A 17,347-nucleotide genomic window follows, 5' to 3' on the forward strand; every position below is an offset into this window, starting at 1 on the left:
CGACTTGCCGAAACTATAGTTTGTTAACAAGAAATTTGTGGAGTGGTTGAAAAACAAGTTTTAATGACTTCAAACTAAGTGTATGTAAACTTCCGACTTCAACTGTACATGGTAACTAAAGGTAAAGTACTGTACATAGGAACAACTGAGAGAATATCAACACAAGAGGATCACTTGAACGCATTTATTTGGTAATTATGTGGTAACAAATGATAAATGACCATGTATGTTCATTGGTGTTTCTTAGGTATTACTTTGATAGAGACTGGTGTGACTAAGTATTTATATACTAATACGCTGTTTCGTACTTGTACTTACCTTTGGGACTAATTTGTTACTTTATAATTACATTTTGTGAGTTTGTATGTTGCTTGGTATTTCTTTTATATTACATTGAAATAGTAGGTAGGTAGTGAGTAGGTATTTACATAGTTATTAACTGGTACTTAGTTGTACCTTCCTTCTTACTTACTTGTACTTACTTATATAATTACATTTTGTGACTTTCTATTTACTAATTAAGTAGCCTATGTACTACTTCAGGTCACAGTTGTAAATGAGAACTTGTTCTCAACTAGCCTACCTGGTTAAATAAAGGTGAAATAAAAAATGTAAAAACTTAAATACCTAGTAAATACATAGTAATTAACAGGCTGTAATATGAGGGGTTACAGATTTTTCTCCTTCCTCTTTAATTTGATTGATTTAATCCTCTATAAATTAAATCTGTTATTTATTAGACTATCTGCCCGCTTAACCCGCAAGCCAGCTGCACCAATGTGTTGGAGGAAACACCATTCAACTGCTGACCAAGTCAGCCTGCAGGTGCACGACCCGCCACAAGGAGTCGCTAGAGCGCAATGATCCAAGTAAAGCTCCCCTGGCCAAACTAACCCCAAAAACCCTGTATGTAATGAACACGAGCCTCAGTTTGCAAATGCTTAGCCCTCTGGTGGACCCTATATGAATCATAGGAGCCAAGGCTGTCAGCATGCAAACGTTGCCTGAAAAAGGCTGTTTTAGTCAGATATATTTCATTTCATCTCGCTAAACTAATTCCTAAAGCATCTGCGATTGAGTTCTGAATTCAATATAAAGAAGTTGCCATTGATCAACTTGATGTGAACATGAGCAATGGAGCATTATTTATGTGTCAAATCATCATCATTTGAGTTCTATAGTCTTCCCACCAATATACTGCTGTGGTCAAGCTCATTGTATTGGCAAGGTCCTTGACATAACTTATATTTTCTCTATTTACCTCTAGAATATGAGGTTTTTATTCTGAATGAGTGGATGGAATTTTCTAGATAGTGTACAGAATATTTTAAAACTTTTAAAACCAAGACTAGAGAAAGACTGACTTTGCTGATAGCTATTTTATTGAGGAAAAGTGTACTTACTATGCCTGTGATATTTGGTTGTCCCACCTAGCCATCTTAAGATGAATGCACTAAATGTAAGTTGCTCTGGATAAATTGCAATGACTAAAATGTCATTTAGCACTTTGTTCAACACTTTTTATATAAGCCATAAAATGCGTGTTCTCCCAAGGCTACTTCCACTCACGCTACAACCAACACTGCAACTTCAATGAATGAGTATAGCAAAGTGATTCGATAAGCATTTGTTGTCATTATTAGTGGCTTGTGTCTTTAATATCTAGGAATATTTCACTTTCTCTGATCATAGGAGTAAAAACATGAATTTGTATGCAGTGATAATGTATTGGGCCTATAGCCTACTGCACAAACCTCATCTGTAACGTCCGTCGTTAAATGAAGACCAAGGTGCAGCGTGGTAGGCGTACATTTTCTTTTAATTTTAAATGTTCCACCAAAAACAATAAACAACAATAAACAACGAACGTAAAGCTAGGAGTGCAACACACAAAGACAAGATCCCACAACAGAAGGTGGGATAAAAGGGCTGCCTAAGTATGATCCCCAATCAGAGACAACGATAGACAGCTGCCTCTGATTGGGAACCATACCTGGCCAACAAAGAAATATAAACATAGATTTCCCACCCTAGTCACACCCTGACCTACCAAATAGAGCATTTAAAGGATCTCTAAGGTCAGGGCGTGACATCATCGCCACAGATTTGTTTTTGATAGGTTAATGATGCATAGGCTTATATTTTTTAAGTCTTTAAAAATATATATATATATGAGCGGTAGATCTCAGCTTGCTTTTTGACTCAGAAATGGATCTTGACTCAGAAAAAATTGGTGACCACTGCCCTAGAGTCTAAGGGCCCGGAGCTGGCTTTCTACTAAGCTAATATATGGAATTGTTTTAAGATGGTCATACCGAGGATCATTTACATTTACATTTTACATTTAAGTCATTTAGCAGACGCTCTTATCCAGAGCGACTTACAAATTGGAAAGTTCATACATATTCATCCTGGTCCCCCCGTGGGAATTGAACCCACAACCCTGGCGTTGCAAGCGCCATGCTCTACCAACTGAGCCACACGGGACCGTGTGACACCACGTTGCCGCAGAACCACGTTGCCGCAGAATCTTCAGGGAGAGCTAGCTAGTTCAAGCCCCCTTGGGTGCTTCCATAGATTTACATTAGAAGTGCCAATCCAAGAAGGCTCAAGGTCATTGGCCACAGATCATTTAGCTATCTGATTTTACATTTCAGGACCCTGTAGGTATAATAAAAAAAAATATTTCATGAACCATTGAATTTGGCCTTACTGCTATTAGCCCATAGAAATGCATTGAATAATAGATTTATACAAGGAAAAACAGATAATAATTATAATTGGCCTATTTTGCATGTTATTTTGGCATTAATTCATGTTACAAGTCAATTTGCAAACAATGTAAAAAAAAAAAAAAATGAAATAAATCCTAGCTCCAAAATGCAGGCATTTCAGCCTAACTCAGTGTTTTCTGTGGTGGAGGGGCAGCCAGCTAAAGCAGAACATACATCAGTACTTTTCTCTAGTTGCACCGTGATTGGCTCAGTGTTCTGTCACTCATGGGGACACCACGTTGCCGCAGAATCTTCAGGGAGAGCTAGCTAGTTCAAGCCCCCTTGGGTGCTTCCATAGATTTACATTAGAAGTGCCAATCCAAGAAGGCTCAAGGTCATTGGCCACAGATAAAAGTACGTCAAATCACATATCTACCATAGTTTTGATTGGACTGATGTCAACATCATACTTTCACAATCATAGCTAGAAAGCTAGCTAGCTAGACAAGCAGTCATCATCATGAATCAGGTTGACAATCTACTGGAAAATCTTTTTCAATCCTTGTCATATGAAGATAAATTATAGATAAAAACATGTCAGTGCTCATCGGCCATTGGACATAAACATTACACAACATGTTGCAAATTCAACAATGAGTGACTTGGAAGGAATCAGTGACTAACTGAGATGCATAACAATCACATGCAAAGCAATCAACAATCACCAAGTCTGGGTTTAAAGATGTCAAACACGTATCTGAAAGGCTCTCTTTTCCAAGCTTAAATTGATAAACATCCACACACAACACAATGGGTCAGAAAAGGTTGAATACATTGGCTATGCTGTCACTCCAGCATGACTTCTGCCAGGTTCAAAACAGCTGGGACCTCAGAACTCAGAAATCTCAGACGTCGGTACGTTCAAGACAACTAGGAACTGGGAAAATACATTTTGAACGATCATCCAACTCGGAATTTCAAGTTGGGAACTCGGATCTCTTTCTAGAGCTCTGACTTTCCGACCTGAAGATCACTGATGTCATGATTCAACCTCGTTTTTTGGGGGAGTTCCCTCAAGGACATTCAGAGACTTGTTCCGAAGCCACTCCTGCATTGTCTTGGCTGTGTGCTTAAGGTCGTTGTCCTGTTGGAAGATGAAACTTCACCCCAGTCTGAGGTCCTGAGCGCTCTGGAGCAGGTTTTCATCAAGGATCTCTCTGTAGTTTGCTCCGTTCATCTTTGCCTCGATCCTGACTAGTCTCCCAGTACATGCCGCATAAAATAATCCCCACAGTATGATGCTGCCACCACCATGCTTCACCGTAGGGATGATGCCAGGTTTCCTCCAGACGTGACTCTTGGCATTCAGGCCAATGAGTTCAATCCTGGTTTCATCAGACCAGAGAATCTTGTTTCTCATGGTCTGAGAGTCTTTAGGTGCATTTTGCCAAATTCCAAGCGGGCTGTCATACTTTCCGAAGGCACTGTATGTATATTATAGCTAGAAAAGTAATACTAAGTGTATGTTGTGTTGTAAGCTGTTAGTAGAACATGTGTCTCACCCTAAGAATTTGTTCCGTCTCCCCCTCAGAACTTAACTTATACTGTTCTGACTTGGTGGTGCTCATGTAGCCTATAGCCAGTTCTAGAGAAATGTCATTATCGAATATTGTAGAAGCTTTCATTGTCTGCTTATGTGCCTGTTATTAATCCTACATTTCTGACTTGGTGTACAGGGAGAATACTGTAAGAACAGCCCATGTTCTGAATTCTGTCGCTGTCCATTTCAAAAGTGCTGAACAAATAGGCATATCGTCCGTCTGAGCTCGCTCATTAATATCTTAATTCTAAATGGCCTCTTATCCACTCATCATTCCCGTATGCCATACCTTCTACATCTCAATTGTTATATTGCTTATATAGGTCTATCTCATTAGTATCTTATTCATAATTTTAGTCTCTCCCTCTCTGTGGTGCCTTAAAGAAGTGTAAAGTTAAACGCCCCAACATCTTGCTGAATTTATCTGAACTAACACCAATCTGAACTTCTGTCGGTGTCCATTTTGAAAGTGCTGAGCGAAGGCCTACCTCGTCGCAGCTCGTTTGGTTGCAATTGCTTATACTTAGGGCTTAGTGTTAATGATATATGAATAAACATGATGAATCTACTGAACATAAATGTAATAATGTTTGTGTATGGTTCCGAAGTCAAACTCATGTTGGCATTCGTTATTATTGAATGAGAATGCATTTTTTTATCTAGTTACGCAACTCCACAAGTCAGTAGAAACCATACTTATTTAAGCAAGTCAGCCGTATCAGCTATGGTTTCTAAAAAGGCTGTAAATGGCTGAATGAACTTTTTCGCTGCCAGACAAGGCTCCGCTGATAGCCAGGTGTAGCGGTGGTAAGGAATCACTCCATGGTGCTGAAAAGAAAGCTGCTGTTGGGACAGCTTTATGTAGATCCTAACAATTTGTGGGCACCGTTTGTCACTGTTGTAGTGTAATTAATGTATTGTTTAGTGTTCTGTTGTGTAGTGGCTTTGCTGGCATACATCAAGGGGGAAAAAATAGTTTGCCCCACCAAAATGTACATGCTAAAATCGCCACTGGCGATGAGGCATTACCAGCTGTGAACTCTATAGCACGCTTGACAACACAGTGAATATGACTGTATATCAAATGTTGCAATGGTAAAACGTTTAATATAATTTTCGCCTGACAGGATCACTTTACCTACTTTTAATTCTTGCCTAATAAGTTGGCATGTGTAACCTTTTTTTCCAATTCTAATAGTTGTTAAAAGCGGTGTCTTAACATACACAATACTCTGTTTCAGAGAAGCATGTCCCATATAAGAGATTAAGGGTAAAGGACAGATCTAACCCATGGTTCACGCATGAATTGTCTGAAAGATTTTATGAAAGAAAACTTAGCTTGGGCTACGGTTCGATTGACTGATTCTACCTCTGACTGGCAGTCCTTCAGACATTTGAGAAATGTATTACTCTGGTTAGAAAAGCACAGTCAACATACTTATTGCATTGTGTATCAGAGAGTGTTAGAAATCCAGCTAAATTCTTGAAAGTGTCAAATCTTTGAGAAAAACTCTGCCCCTCATTGCCCCAGCAGGTTATGACAGCCTCTGATCCCATAACAGACAAAAAAATACATTTTGTGGTGCTTTTAATAACCATTTTGCCTCAGCTAGCCATCTATTTGAAATAATGGTTTCTGAAAAGACCTCAACTTCCACTAGAGGGAGTCCTTTATTCACCTCTAAACAGATAGCAGAGAATGATGCACTTCCCGACACTCACTCTTTTTTTTCTTAATTTGAACCATTTTAAGTCAATGAATTATTAAGTGCCTTGCAAAAAATGTATGTAACCAAATCCACAGGAGCTGATTCACTTGATCTATTTCTACTGTAGCTTTCTGTCCCCCAAATTATAGAACCTTTGACCCAAATGTGTTATTTAACAGTTGCCTTTTGTGCTATCCCTAAGATCAGGAAGGCGGCGCATGTCCTCCCCCTTTACAAAGGTGGAGATCCGTCTGACCTAGATAACTACTGCCCAATTTCTAAACTGTCTTGCAAAAATATTAGAATCACTGGCAAACTCTCAGCTAAGAACGTTTTAAACTTCAAATGATACTCTTAATGTGCACCAGTCTGGTTTTAGACCTGAACACAGCACTGTTTCAGCAGCTACGCTTTTCTTAAATTATAAATTAAATTGCTTAGATCATAGGAATCACTGTGCTGCCATATTTATAGACCTATCCTAGGCCTTTGATTCTGTCAACCATCCCCTACTCATTCAACGGTTGTCTGAAATGGGGCTCGACCAGGCGTCTTACAAGTGGTTTGGGAACTGTCAGACAGAACACGGTGTGCTTTCTGATGGTGTCAAGTTACCTCGATATTACTAAAGGTGTCCCGCAAGGATTGATTTTGGGACCTGTCCTTTTTTACTACTTATATAAATAATATATATACACTACCGTTCAAAAGTTTGGGGTCACTTAGAAATGTCCTTGTTTTTTAAAAGAAAAGCAAAAATGTTTGGTCCATTGAAATAACATCAAATTGATCAGAAATACAGTGTAGACATTGTTAATGTTGTAAATGACTATTGTAGCTGGAAACGACAGATTTTTTTTTGTGGAATATCTACATGGGCGTACAGAGGCCAATTATCAGCAACCATCACATCACTGTTCCAATGGCACGTTGTGTTAGCTAATCCAAGTTTATCATTTTAAAAGGCTAATTGATCATTAGAAAATACTTTTGCAATTATATCAGCATAGCTGAAAACTGTCGTTCTGATTAAAGAAGCAATAAAACTGGCCTTCTTCAGGAAAGTTGAGTATCTGGAGCATCAGCATTTGTGGGTTCGATTATAGGCTCAAAATGGACAGAAACAAATAACTTTCTTCTGAAACTTGTCAGTCTATTCTTGTTCTGAGAAATGAAGGCTATTCCATGCGGGAAATTGTCAAGAAACTGAAGATCTCGTACAACGCTGTGGACTACTCCCTTCACAGGACAGAGCAAACTGTCTCTAACCAGAATAGAAAGAGGAGTGGGAGGCCCCGGTGCACAACTGAGCAAGAGGACAAGTACATTAGTGTCTAGTTTGAGAAACAGACGCATCACAAGTCCTCAACTGGCAGCTTCATTAAATAGTACCCGCAAAACACCAGTCTCAACGTCAACAGTGAAGAGTCGACTCCAGGATGCTGGCCTTCTAGGCAGAGTTCCTCTGTCCAGTTATTTTGCCCATCTTAATCTTTTCTTTTTATTGGCCAGTCTGTGATATGGCTTTTTCTTTGCAACTCTGCCTAGGAGGCCAGCATCCCGGAGTCGCCTCTTCACTGATGACGTTGATACGCTGTATTTGGCACATGTGACAAAATATGATTTAAAGGTTGGCTGGTCCTCATTACTCCCTTTTTGTTTACAAACCTCTACTACACAAGCTTCCGACCTACCTCACTTCACTGTTAAAATTTGAATATATTAAAACCAAACCCATTCACAGAGATGGCTACCTCTCGAGGTTCCACTAGTACACACCGATCTAGGTAAATCCGCATTCAGTTTTAGTGATCCCTATTTTTGGTATAGCCTACAAAAATCCCTACATCTTGACTCTCTGGTGCCTCTAGTGCAGTTTAGGACTTTAGTGTTGAATGAATTTAATGAGAATTGGAACTGTTTGGATTGAAGGTAAATAATTGTATTTGTGGTGTTTGAAGCTATATTGTTGATTATGTAATTTCTATTTATTTAATCTGTATTCATCATTTTGAATTTGTATTGTTGTCCTCAGGGCACCATTGTATATGAGACCCTGGTTTCATTGGGTTACCCCAAAATAAAAGTTGAATAAAATTAGCATTGTCCTAAACCGTACTCCTAGCTAGTAGTTTTTTAGTCTTGAAACAGGTTTTAACAGGATTCCTAGGACCTTTTCTGAGATGCTTTGTCGATACGGGCCCTGGTCCGACAAACACCGCTCTAGCTCTGCCACCTTCTATCGCAGATGCAGCCCATGCAAAAAAGTGATATCTCTAGTTTTAAACAGGCAGATTTTGATGGGGATTATTGTATTAGGCTAATTAGATTTCCGCACATGCACAGGCATTGAGTCTAGGGGTTGTTTTACGACAGAAAGGGGCTGCGTCCCAAATGGCACCCTATTCCCTATATAGTGCACTACTTTTGACCAGATGAACCCCCCATTAAAAGTAAACAAATATACTATGGGCCCTGGTCAAAAGTATTGCAATACGAAGGTCTCCAAATGTTCACACGTCTGGAGCTCGGCCGCTGTAGAAGCACGGAAGCCCCTCTCTTATGAGGCCTCACGGCAAGATGACGGCCCAATAGATTGTTCTTTAAATACGCTTGGAGGATTCCTTTAATAATTAATTGATAATGACCAAGATTAATAATTCACCGGCACAAACTTTGCTTTAGTAAGCAGTATGCCAGGGCACAATGTGTACAATGTGAAATCACTTTTTATTAGCTATGAAATTCTTCAAATGCTCTGGGGGAAAAAAGTTTCCTAAAGTCACTTACACTGAGTGTGCAAAACATTAATAACACCGGCTCTTTCCATGACATAGACTGACCAGGTGAATCCAGGTGTAAGCTATGATCCCTTATTGATGTTACCTTGGATGTTAAATCCACTTCAATCAGTGTAGATGAAGAAGGGTTTTTAAGCTTTGAGACAATTGAGACATGGATTGTGTATGTGTGCCATTCAGAGGGTGAATGGGCAAGACAAAATATGTAAGTGCCTTTGAATGGGGTATGGTAGTAGGTGTCAGCATGGGGGCTGTTAAGGAGACCGTATTTCACCCACACTGACAGTCAGGAGTCATGACCGCAGTCAAACACCATGTGACCATTGAGTCACTGTAACTAGGCTTCTTCAAAAGTGTGCTTTGATGCCTCTGATGGTCATTAGTAGCCTACCAAATCTGCTAATGGACCGGTACTTAGCGCTCTAAAATCAAATCAAACATTTCATGAGACTGAAGACTGGCAGGATCTCTTTTAATACCTCACAAATTATCAAAACGACAGGCTACTTTGACACTGAAAAACTGAGAATGTGAGATCAATCAAACCTTGTCTTAGCCTAGGCCTAGGCTTGTGTGTGTAGACACATAATGTAGGCTACCATATGAGGAGGAAATTATAGTCCTAAAAATGCTTTCCAGTTTCACTGACTCAACCATTGATGCACAGGTAACTGTTCGGTAATGGCCGACGTGTTCGTGCCAAAATGCTATCTCGCTCTTGTATATTTGGAAGTTGATCAAATATTTTTGTAGCCTACAGCATACGGATTAGTTGCTTTTCTTTTCAGCAGGAGCCATTTGCTTAGCAATGTGTGTTTTGTCTGCATGCTGTTCACCGACAGATTTGCGGCACGTTCCTGACTGTAGGCTATGCCTTCATATTGGGCTACACAATCCACAGCTAAACTATTTTTAATGACGCTATTGAGCCTCTACAGGCTAAATTATAGGCCTACTCATGGTGTAGTAGGCTATTCTGAATTATGTCATTTCTTTCTGAACAGACAGCAGTAATTCTATAACTTTGGCAAATGTATTTAAATTCATAAGCCCAGACATTGCGCAATCGCGTGTGGAAACAGAGTTTTGACTGGCGACTATATAATAAAAGCAGATCCCAGCTTCCTCGTGCTGCTATATTTATTGCTCACAAACGGTGTAGCCTTCCTGGCATATAAAAAAGTAACTGCAGGTAACCTCCATTCGCTATTCCAGTGCAGGCTATGGATTACTTTTTACAATTCTACACATATGTAGGCTATAAGTAAAGACCAGATTACATTGAGAATACTGCATGAGCATATTATCAAGTGCTTGTCAAATTATGAATAGTGCTTCCATTTCATGCAGAGCCACGGGCAGTAGGAGTTCTGAAAAATCGGAATAAAATGTAAATATACATTATTTTTTAAAGAGGAAAAATAAAATCACAAAAGTAGGGCACATGGACTTTACTAGTATTAGCGGACCTATATAGACGTCTGTAGCGCGGGCAACATTTTGTTTCAGCATCTCGGCTTTGGCAAAACATTTTGTATAATTAAGAAGAGTATGTTGCTATCACGACTCAGGATAAGACCCAGATGCAGACTCAAGAGGCGGATAGTTCGAATCTCAGGTATTTATTGTTACACGGGGGGCAGGCAAAGGGCAGGTCGAGGGCAGGCAGGGGTTCGTAAACCAGGTCAGAGTCAGGCAGGTACAGGGTGGCAGGCAGAATCAGGGTCAGGACAGGCAGAAAGGTCAGAACCGAGAAGACTAGAAAACAAAACTTGAAAACAGGTAAAAACGGGAAACACGCTGGTATGACCTGAACAAGACAAGACGAACTAGCAACAAACAAACAGAAAACGCAGGTATAAATACACAGGGGATAATGGGGGGAAAAATGTGAGACACCTGGTGGTCGCCCTGAATGACGAGTCGCCACTGTCAGGATGTGACAGTTGCAGGATTCAATCATTGGAATTATAAGAGTTGTTTCCCTGTCCCTTTCTCTGTGATTGTCATTCTAATGGAATCCAGAAAGAACAAAACCCTGTCCTCAAACAATTACATCAAAAGGTGCAAAGTTATGGGCAAAGACACAAAACATCCACATCAAATGAAATATTTTTCTTGATCAAATAACATGGAAAACAACCACTTTTTGTGCAGTTACTGTATTGTACATTAGGTGGTCATCTAGGTTTGTACCTGTAGACTTTCAATCACCATGAAGAAAAACAATGCACAATACAGTAATCGTGTTTCCCGTTTTTTACCTGTTTTCAAGTAGTTCATGATGAGGTGATGTGATGATGTGGCTCAGTTGGTAGAGCACGGTGCTTATAGGGTTGTGAATTCGATTCCCACGAGGGACCAGTATGAAAATGTATACACTCACTACTGTAAGTTGCTCTGGATAAGAGTGTCTACTGAAAATGATTTAATAGACCATTTCAGTTTTCAAAACATATATCAAGCAAGTATATTTATATTCCACAAGTATTATCAGATAACTGTTTTGTACAGATAATTATCAGACTCATGTTACAAAAGCTGGTAAATACTCAACATTTCATGACTGCCATAGCCAGGCGCATCGGTTTGTGTCAAGAACTTCCACATTCCTACGTTTTCACACTCAACAGTTTCCCATGTGCATCAAGAATGGTCCACCATCCAAAGGACAGTCAGCCAACTTGACACAACTGTGGGAAGCATTGGAGTCAACATGGGCCAGCATCCCTGTGGAACACTTGTAGATTCCCTGCCCCGACGAACTGAGGCTGTTCTGAGGGCAAAAGGGGGTGCAACTCAATATTATTAGGAAGGTGCTATTAATGTGTTGTACCCTCAGTGTATAAGGGGTCTGCAAAGCAGAAATTTACAACAACATTCCTATAAAGTGAATTCTACACAGAGGAGTTTTTTTGTCATCTGTCAACACTTGAGTTGTGCAGTGCACAGCCGCACAGTCTTTCTGTGGAGACCTCAATTGACTAACCCAAAGGAGGTACACATGAATAGGAATGGTTCTCTAATAAACATTCCACAGACCTTATCTTTTATTATAAAAGCAGGGAGAGTGGGTTATAAAGCTGTTTGCATGAAACAGAATGAATGCCGAGAATGGCAATTGGACACCGTAGACTAACTTAATAAATGGCTTTATGCCACAGAGTATGTTGTATGAGCTTTTATATGGAAGATTAAAGGAGGAAAATTTTCAATTTGGTGTTAAATGCAAAGCCAGCCTTTCACTCTCACTACCATTGACACCGCACATACTGTACAGAGACTGCTATTATCAACTAGAGAGAGGCAGAGAAGCACCAAAATGAGAATCGCTGCTAATTGAAGGTACATTTCATAATCTATTTTCTAAAGCTACTCTTTGCTCGTCAACAGAGAGCAGCACGGTCACATTTTTTTTGAATGTATATATATGAGCTACATTCCTTATATCCGGTGTGTTTAACAGTGCTATTCAGGTAACTGAAACCCGCCTCACTTTGCACTCCCTGACAAAGAGTTTTTGAGATGTTGTTCTATTGAACAGGCCGTCACAATAAAGGCATTTTAACTCTATGAAGAGACGCCCTGATGAAGACAGCTGGCTGTCGAAACGTTGGTGAATAAATAATTGCATCGGAGCTACTAGTGTGCAGCTTTTCCTTTAAACTATATGAAGAGTGCCTTGGTCCTCCTCGTTTTTTGACCCACTCCTTCTGTGTTGTATTGTAGACCCCCAGATGGCACCCAGCGAGGTGGATGGGGTCAACCTGGAGGAGATTCGGGAGTTTGCCAAAGCATTCAAGATCCGTCGCTTGTCCCTTGGCCTGACCCAGACTCAGGTGGGACAGGCGCTCAGCGCGGCCGAGGGCCCGGCCTATAGTCAGTCTGCCATCTGCAGGTAAGGAAGACTTGGGGTGCCATGTGATTAACATCAAAGCATGCTATATTTTACCACAGATCTGTTGATTATGGTGTCTTCTGGAATATTCCTATCCTTCCCATCAAGTGATAAATGTTTTTTTCTTTACTGCAGTGCAGAATTTAAGTTTACTGACTCATTGTGGTATTAAAATGACAAATAAATACAATATATTACCAGTGTTATGGAAATATATATGTCATTCATGTACAACATCGTATACCATTTCATATCTGAATGATGGACAATAATTTCTCTGTAGTTCAACTGACCCTCTTGCTCCACTCCTGTCAGTATGCAGTAGTAGCCACAGTAGAGGAAGGCACTCAGCACTGCTGTATTTGAGAGTGCACATAATCTTCTGGTGTCCATGATGACTCACATCCACATTTCATCTCATATTTAAGCAGACATCATCAAGATATTAAAATGAATACATAATTGAAGACCATCCAGTCAAATTAAGCTCTCGCGTCAATTCTTTGTCCTCTTCACTCTCTCTCCTCTCACACAAGAGCGCGCTGTTACTTATGCAAAATACATTACCTCGAGTATTACCACGAAGCACTTAAAGCATTTAATAATTACTAAGGTCTTTTGCTGTTCCCTCTACATTGGGCTTCGGAGAACCTGTCAAGAACTGGTCTGTTAATAAGATGGTCATGTTGTACAGTCCCGTAAGGGCATGCATTTAGAAATAAACAGCTGCATTACCTATTCATTAGATAATCAGACATATAGTGTTACGAGTTAATCTCTTCCTTTTTATGTCTTCCCTTCCACCTGGTTAACTTTAGTACCAATGAAATAGACCCCATAGAAATGTACCTACAGTATCTCCAATCGGACAAAGTCACATTGGGTTAATATAATGTTACCCACCCGAAGAGTTTCACATGATCAAAAAGTATAATCATTTATTAAAAACCAAACATGTAATGTAGGCTTTTTAGCAGACACTTTTACCCAAAGCAACTTACAGTCATGCGTGAATACATTTTATGTATGGGTAGTCCCGGGAATTGAACCCACTATCCTGGCATGGCAAACACCATGCTTTACCAACTGAGCAACAGAGGACTACATGTGAAGTCAATAGTTTTAACAATATCATAATCATTTTGTTTTCTTAAATTCTGGCATTTGGCCGTGACCTTACTGTGGCTAATTTCATGTTACCTTTTCTTTGTACTCTACCTATAGTAATTTGCTTTACCATAGTTGCATGCTTCACTGTCAACAGTTATCAGCACTGTACCCCGTCTTATTCCTGTATTCATTTGTAATGTGTTTCTGAAATACATGTGCTTTGCTGATGACCTGCCCTGCTTCTGTGACATACTGGTGCAATGGGCTTTTAAAAGTTTCATCACATCAACATCAAACGGCCGATATAATCTGAAACTGGGGGGAGCAGGGCTCTTATGATGGACAGCCCTTTCAAACTAATGTTTAAAGTCTTAAAAAATCACACATGAAATATTTACAAGCATCCATAATTCAGATATTTATAACATACATTAAAAGCCATTAGCTTAAAATAAATAAACAGGTAATATGTCCTTGAGGGTTCATTTATGTCAGTAAGATAGTCTTTTTTTGGTTTGTATGACATTGGACATGACAAGCATCTTCTATGTTTGAAGTAGAGAGGCAGTCTTCGCATGCTTTAGTTTAGTTAACATCAACAGAGACATGGAAGTTGGGGGAGAAGAGGGGACCGCATGCTAGCTCAGGGGCATGTTGTTGTCCGATATCACTGGAACAGACAGTGACAGATGGTTCTATCTTGTCTGATTCCATTGCTCCCTTTGTTAAAAAGCCTTATTTGCTTATCAAAGGGGGAACAAACATCCCATAAGTACACCATCAGAGCAATGGGTTTGGAGCTTGCTTATGATAGTGCTTGGTACATGCAATCTGTCATATTGCTACATGTCATCTTTAAGGGTGAAACACAACATTATTATTCTATTGTATCAATTATTTATAGATAGTGTTGCAAATTATGATTGATGGCATCGATTCTTTCACAAATGGAGGACACATTTTATTGCAGAAACATATGCATGAAGTTTGAATCAACCTCAATAAAGTTACATGTCCAAAGATTCACAGTGCTCTTGATGTGAATGCTGCTCAGAATGCATAGGTGCACAATGTTGTCTTAACTACTCATTGCTGGTGTAATTCTTGAAGGGGAATCATGTTTAAGCTGCATGCATTCACAACATTCCTTCACGCTAGAACACAGCCCTTCCACATCAACGATTCATATCTCATGACAAGAAACTGTGGTCTCCAATTTGTGCATCAATGTAGCAGATACGTGCCCTCACGTCCTCCATATGTCTATTTCATCACATCCACTTCTTTCTCTACCTGCTCCTGGGTTAATATCTGAAAGATGGGATACTGATCTGTCTCTTGTATTCTGTAAGTAATAGAGCCTCCACTCAGTCAAAGACCCACTCTTAGCCATGGCCTCACAATATTCTTAAAGGGTTAAATATAAACAGGACAATAATCATATGCAAACCTTCATTTTTGAGCTACACTTAGCAGATGTTTGTGCATGGCCTGAAAAAAAGGTACTTTTAAGACCGTTAAGAGAGAGAGACAAGGGGGGTAAAAGAGGTAGAGATATGTTTTTATTTTCCCCTGGTGGTTCTGAACCAGTGGGAGCCAGCCGAGCAGCTCCCAACTCATTTTAGTGCATTTGGTTCCTGTTGATCCATGAAATGTCCTGTCTCTACCGACTCCTCATATTTACTAAAGTATTCCCTGCAGTATATAACCGTGCTCTTTCCGCTGTTTAAAAGTTGGTTATAAATAATAATGGCCGTCGACAAGCAGAGATGCACCAACAATCAGAGTTGGGAAACAGGACAAAACAGGCAGGGTTCTTCAGTAAGCTAGGGCAGCATCACTTCCCTACTGTTCTGTATAACAAGCCGACTTGCCACTAAGAAATTTCTTTCATTTTGTTTGTGTGAGAGGGGTCCTTTCCCCCAGCTCTAAGGCGTCTCCTCACCTGCCTGCCAGGAAGATTCTATCAAAGACATCCATGTTCGGTCAAGGTCTTAGAAGAGGCCTGGACAGGAACGGCTGTTGTTTTAAAGGGGGATCACCTTTTTCTCTCAGCTGCTCGCTCCCGAACACCTGGACAGATGTCTGGACTCTCATTAGAGGGCAGGCAGCTCAAACCACACTCTGACACTGACCCCATTATTATACAGCATGAGAGAAACCCAGCAACTTTAGCCCAGGTCCATCTTCTTTCATCATGTGAAAGCCAAAAGCCATCTCTGTGCTTGTCTCACAGAACTCTGCAAGTGACAGGGTCAGAATACACAGAGCTACAGTACAGATACTCCTGAAAATGTTCTAATAGGACAGTAGTATCAACTATTTGTTGAGATTAAACTGATTCAGCAAGCCATAATTCAGCTACTGTTCGTGACTCAGGAACTCTAGCAAAACATTGTAACTATAGTCTTGAGCTATTGAAGGTACTTTTCAAAAGCACTAAAGTGCACAATACATTAAATTCAAATAATGACTTATGCTTCATGCATCCATAAACTCTGAAGTATATTCAAGTCTGAAGGGTGGAAATGTATTCATATTAAATATACAAGAGAACTTGAGGCAGAAGAAAAGTTTGAAAAATGTATTAAAATGTGAATGTGGATTAATAATTCATACTGCTTTTGTAAAGAAATTACAGTTATATATTTACACTTGCTCAAATGGCTTTTTTTGGAATAATGACTATTTTCAAAAACAGAATCCACAAGACACAGAACTCTGTGGCCTTTTGCAAAACAGTAAATGTGTTTGTTTTTTCTAAATGTAGTTGCCTTCTGAAAACATAAATACATTTATACATATAAAAATCTACTACACTGTCAACATTGCAAATAGATCCATCAAAAGAGCACGACTAACTGCAAAAAGATGAACACAACCACACTCATCTCTCGAGTCCAAGCAGACAAAACAGAAAGTTAGTCTGTCTTTTAAAAATCCCACTAGATCAATACATTTTCTTTACAGTCACTAAATCATGAAGGTCAAAATTACAGAATAATTTTTTTGTCACCAGACGATTTCATACATATCAAATCAAATATTATTCCTGATTAAAAAAAAAGAAGTAAATAATAAGCCCGTTGTGCAGGATTCATTCATGGATATCATCACCATCCAACTCCATGTATTCAATACATACAGTAGGCTGGTTTGCTCACATTTTGTAGACTTTCCAATTGGTTACAGAAACACAATCCACAATAGAAATTGGAAAGGTGAATACAATGGAGAAACACAACTGATACAGTCTGAATATATACTGTAGGCCTCAATCTACACCAAAGCAAAGCTCTATAATCGAAGGTCACAATATTGGAGATGATGACTTAGGAGTAACCCATAGTGACTTAAGTAACCCAACTTCATTCTCTGCATCTCTGCATGTCCGCAATATTGTAAAACATCATAAAAAGTGGACAGTCCCCATTGCATAGATCATTCTCTATATTGTACATGGTGTGACACTGATGGGGGGATTTTAACATGTTGTGCAATAGTATTTATTTATG

At 39.5% G+C, this 17,347-nt stretch overlaps 1 protein-coding gene across 3 annotated transcripts in view; it reads left to right on the plus strand.

Annotated features, from left to right (window-relative positions):
• LOC111972460 (POU domain, class 6, transcription factor 2-like) overlaps positions 1–17,347 on the plus strand; it is a 126,214-nt gene that overhangs the window by 104,394 nt on the left and 4,473 nt on the right. For all 3 annotated transcript variants that reach the window (XM_023999454.2, XM_023999455.2, XM_070446727.1), the window contains one exon: positions 12,554–12,722. In XM_023999454.2, coding sequence (XP_023855222.1) covers positions 12,554–12,722 — 169 coding nt within the window. The remainder of the gene's footprint in view (positions 1–12,553; positions 12,723–17,347) is intronic.

This window comes from Salvelinus sp. IW2-2015, linkage group LG14 (genome assembly GCF_002910315.2).
Source record: "Salvelinus sp. IW2-2015 linkage group LG14, ASM291031v2, whole genome shotgun sequence".
NCBI classification, from domain to species: domain Eukaryota; kingdom Metazoa; phylum Chordata; class Actinopteri; order Salmoniformes; family Salmonidae; genus Salvelinus; species Salvelinus sp. IW2-2015.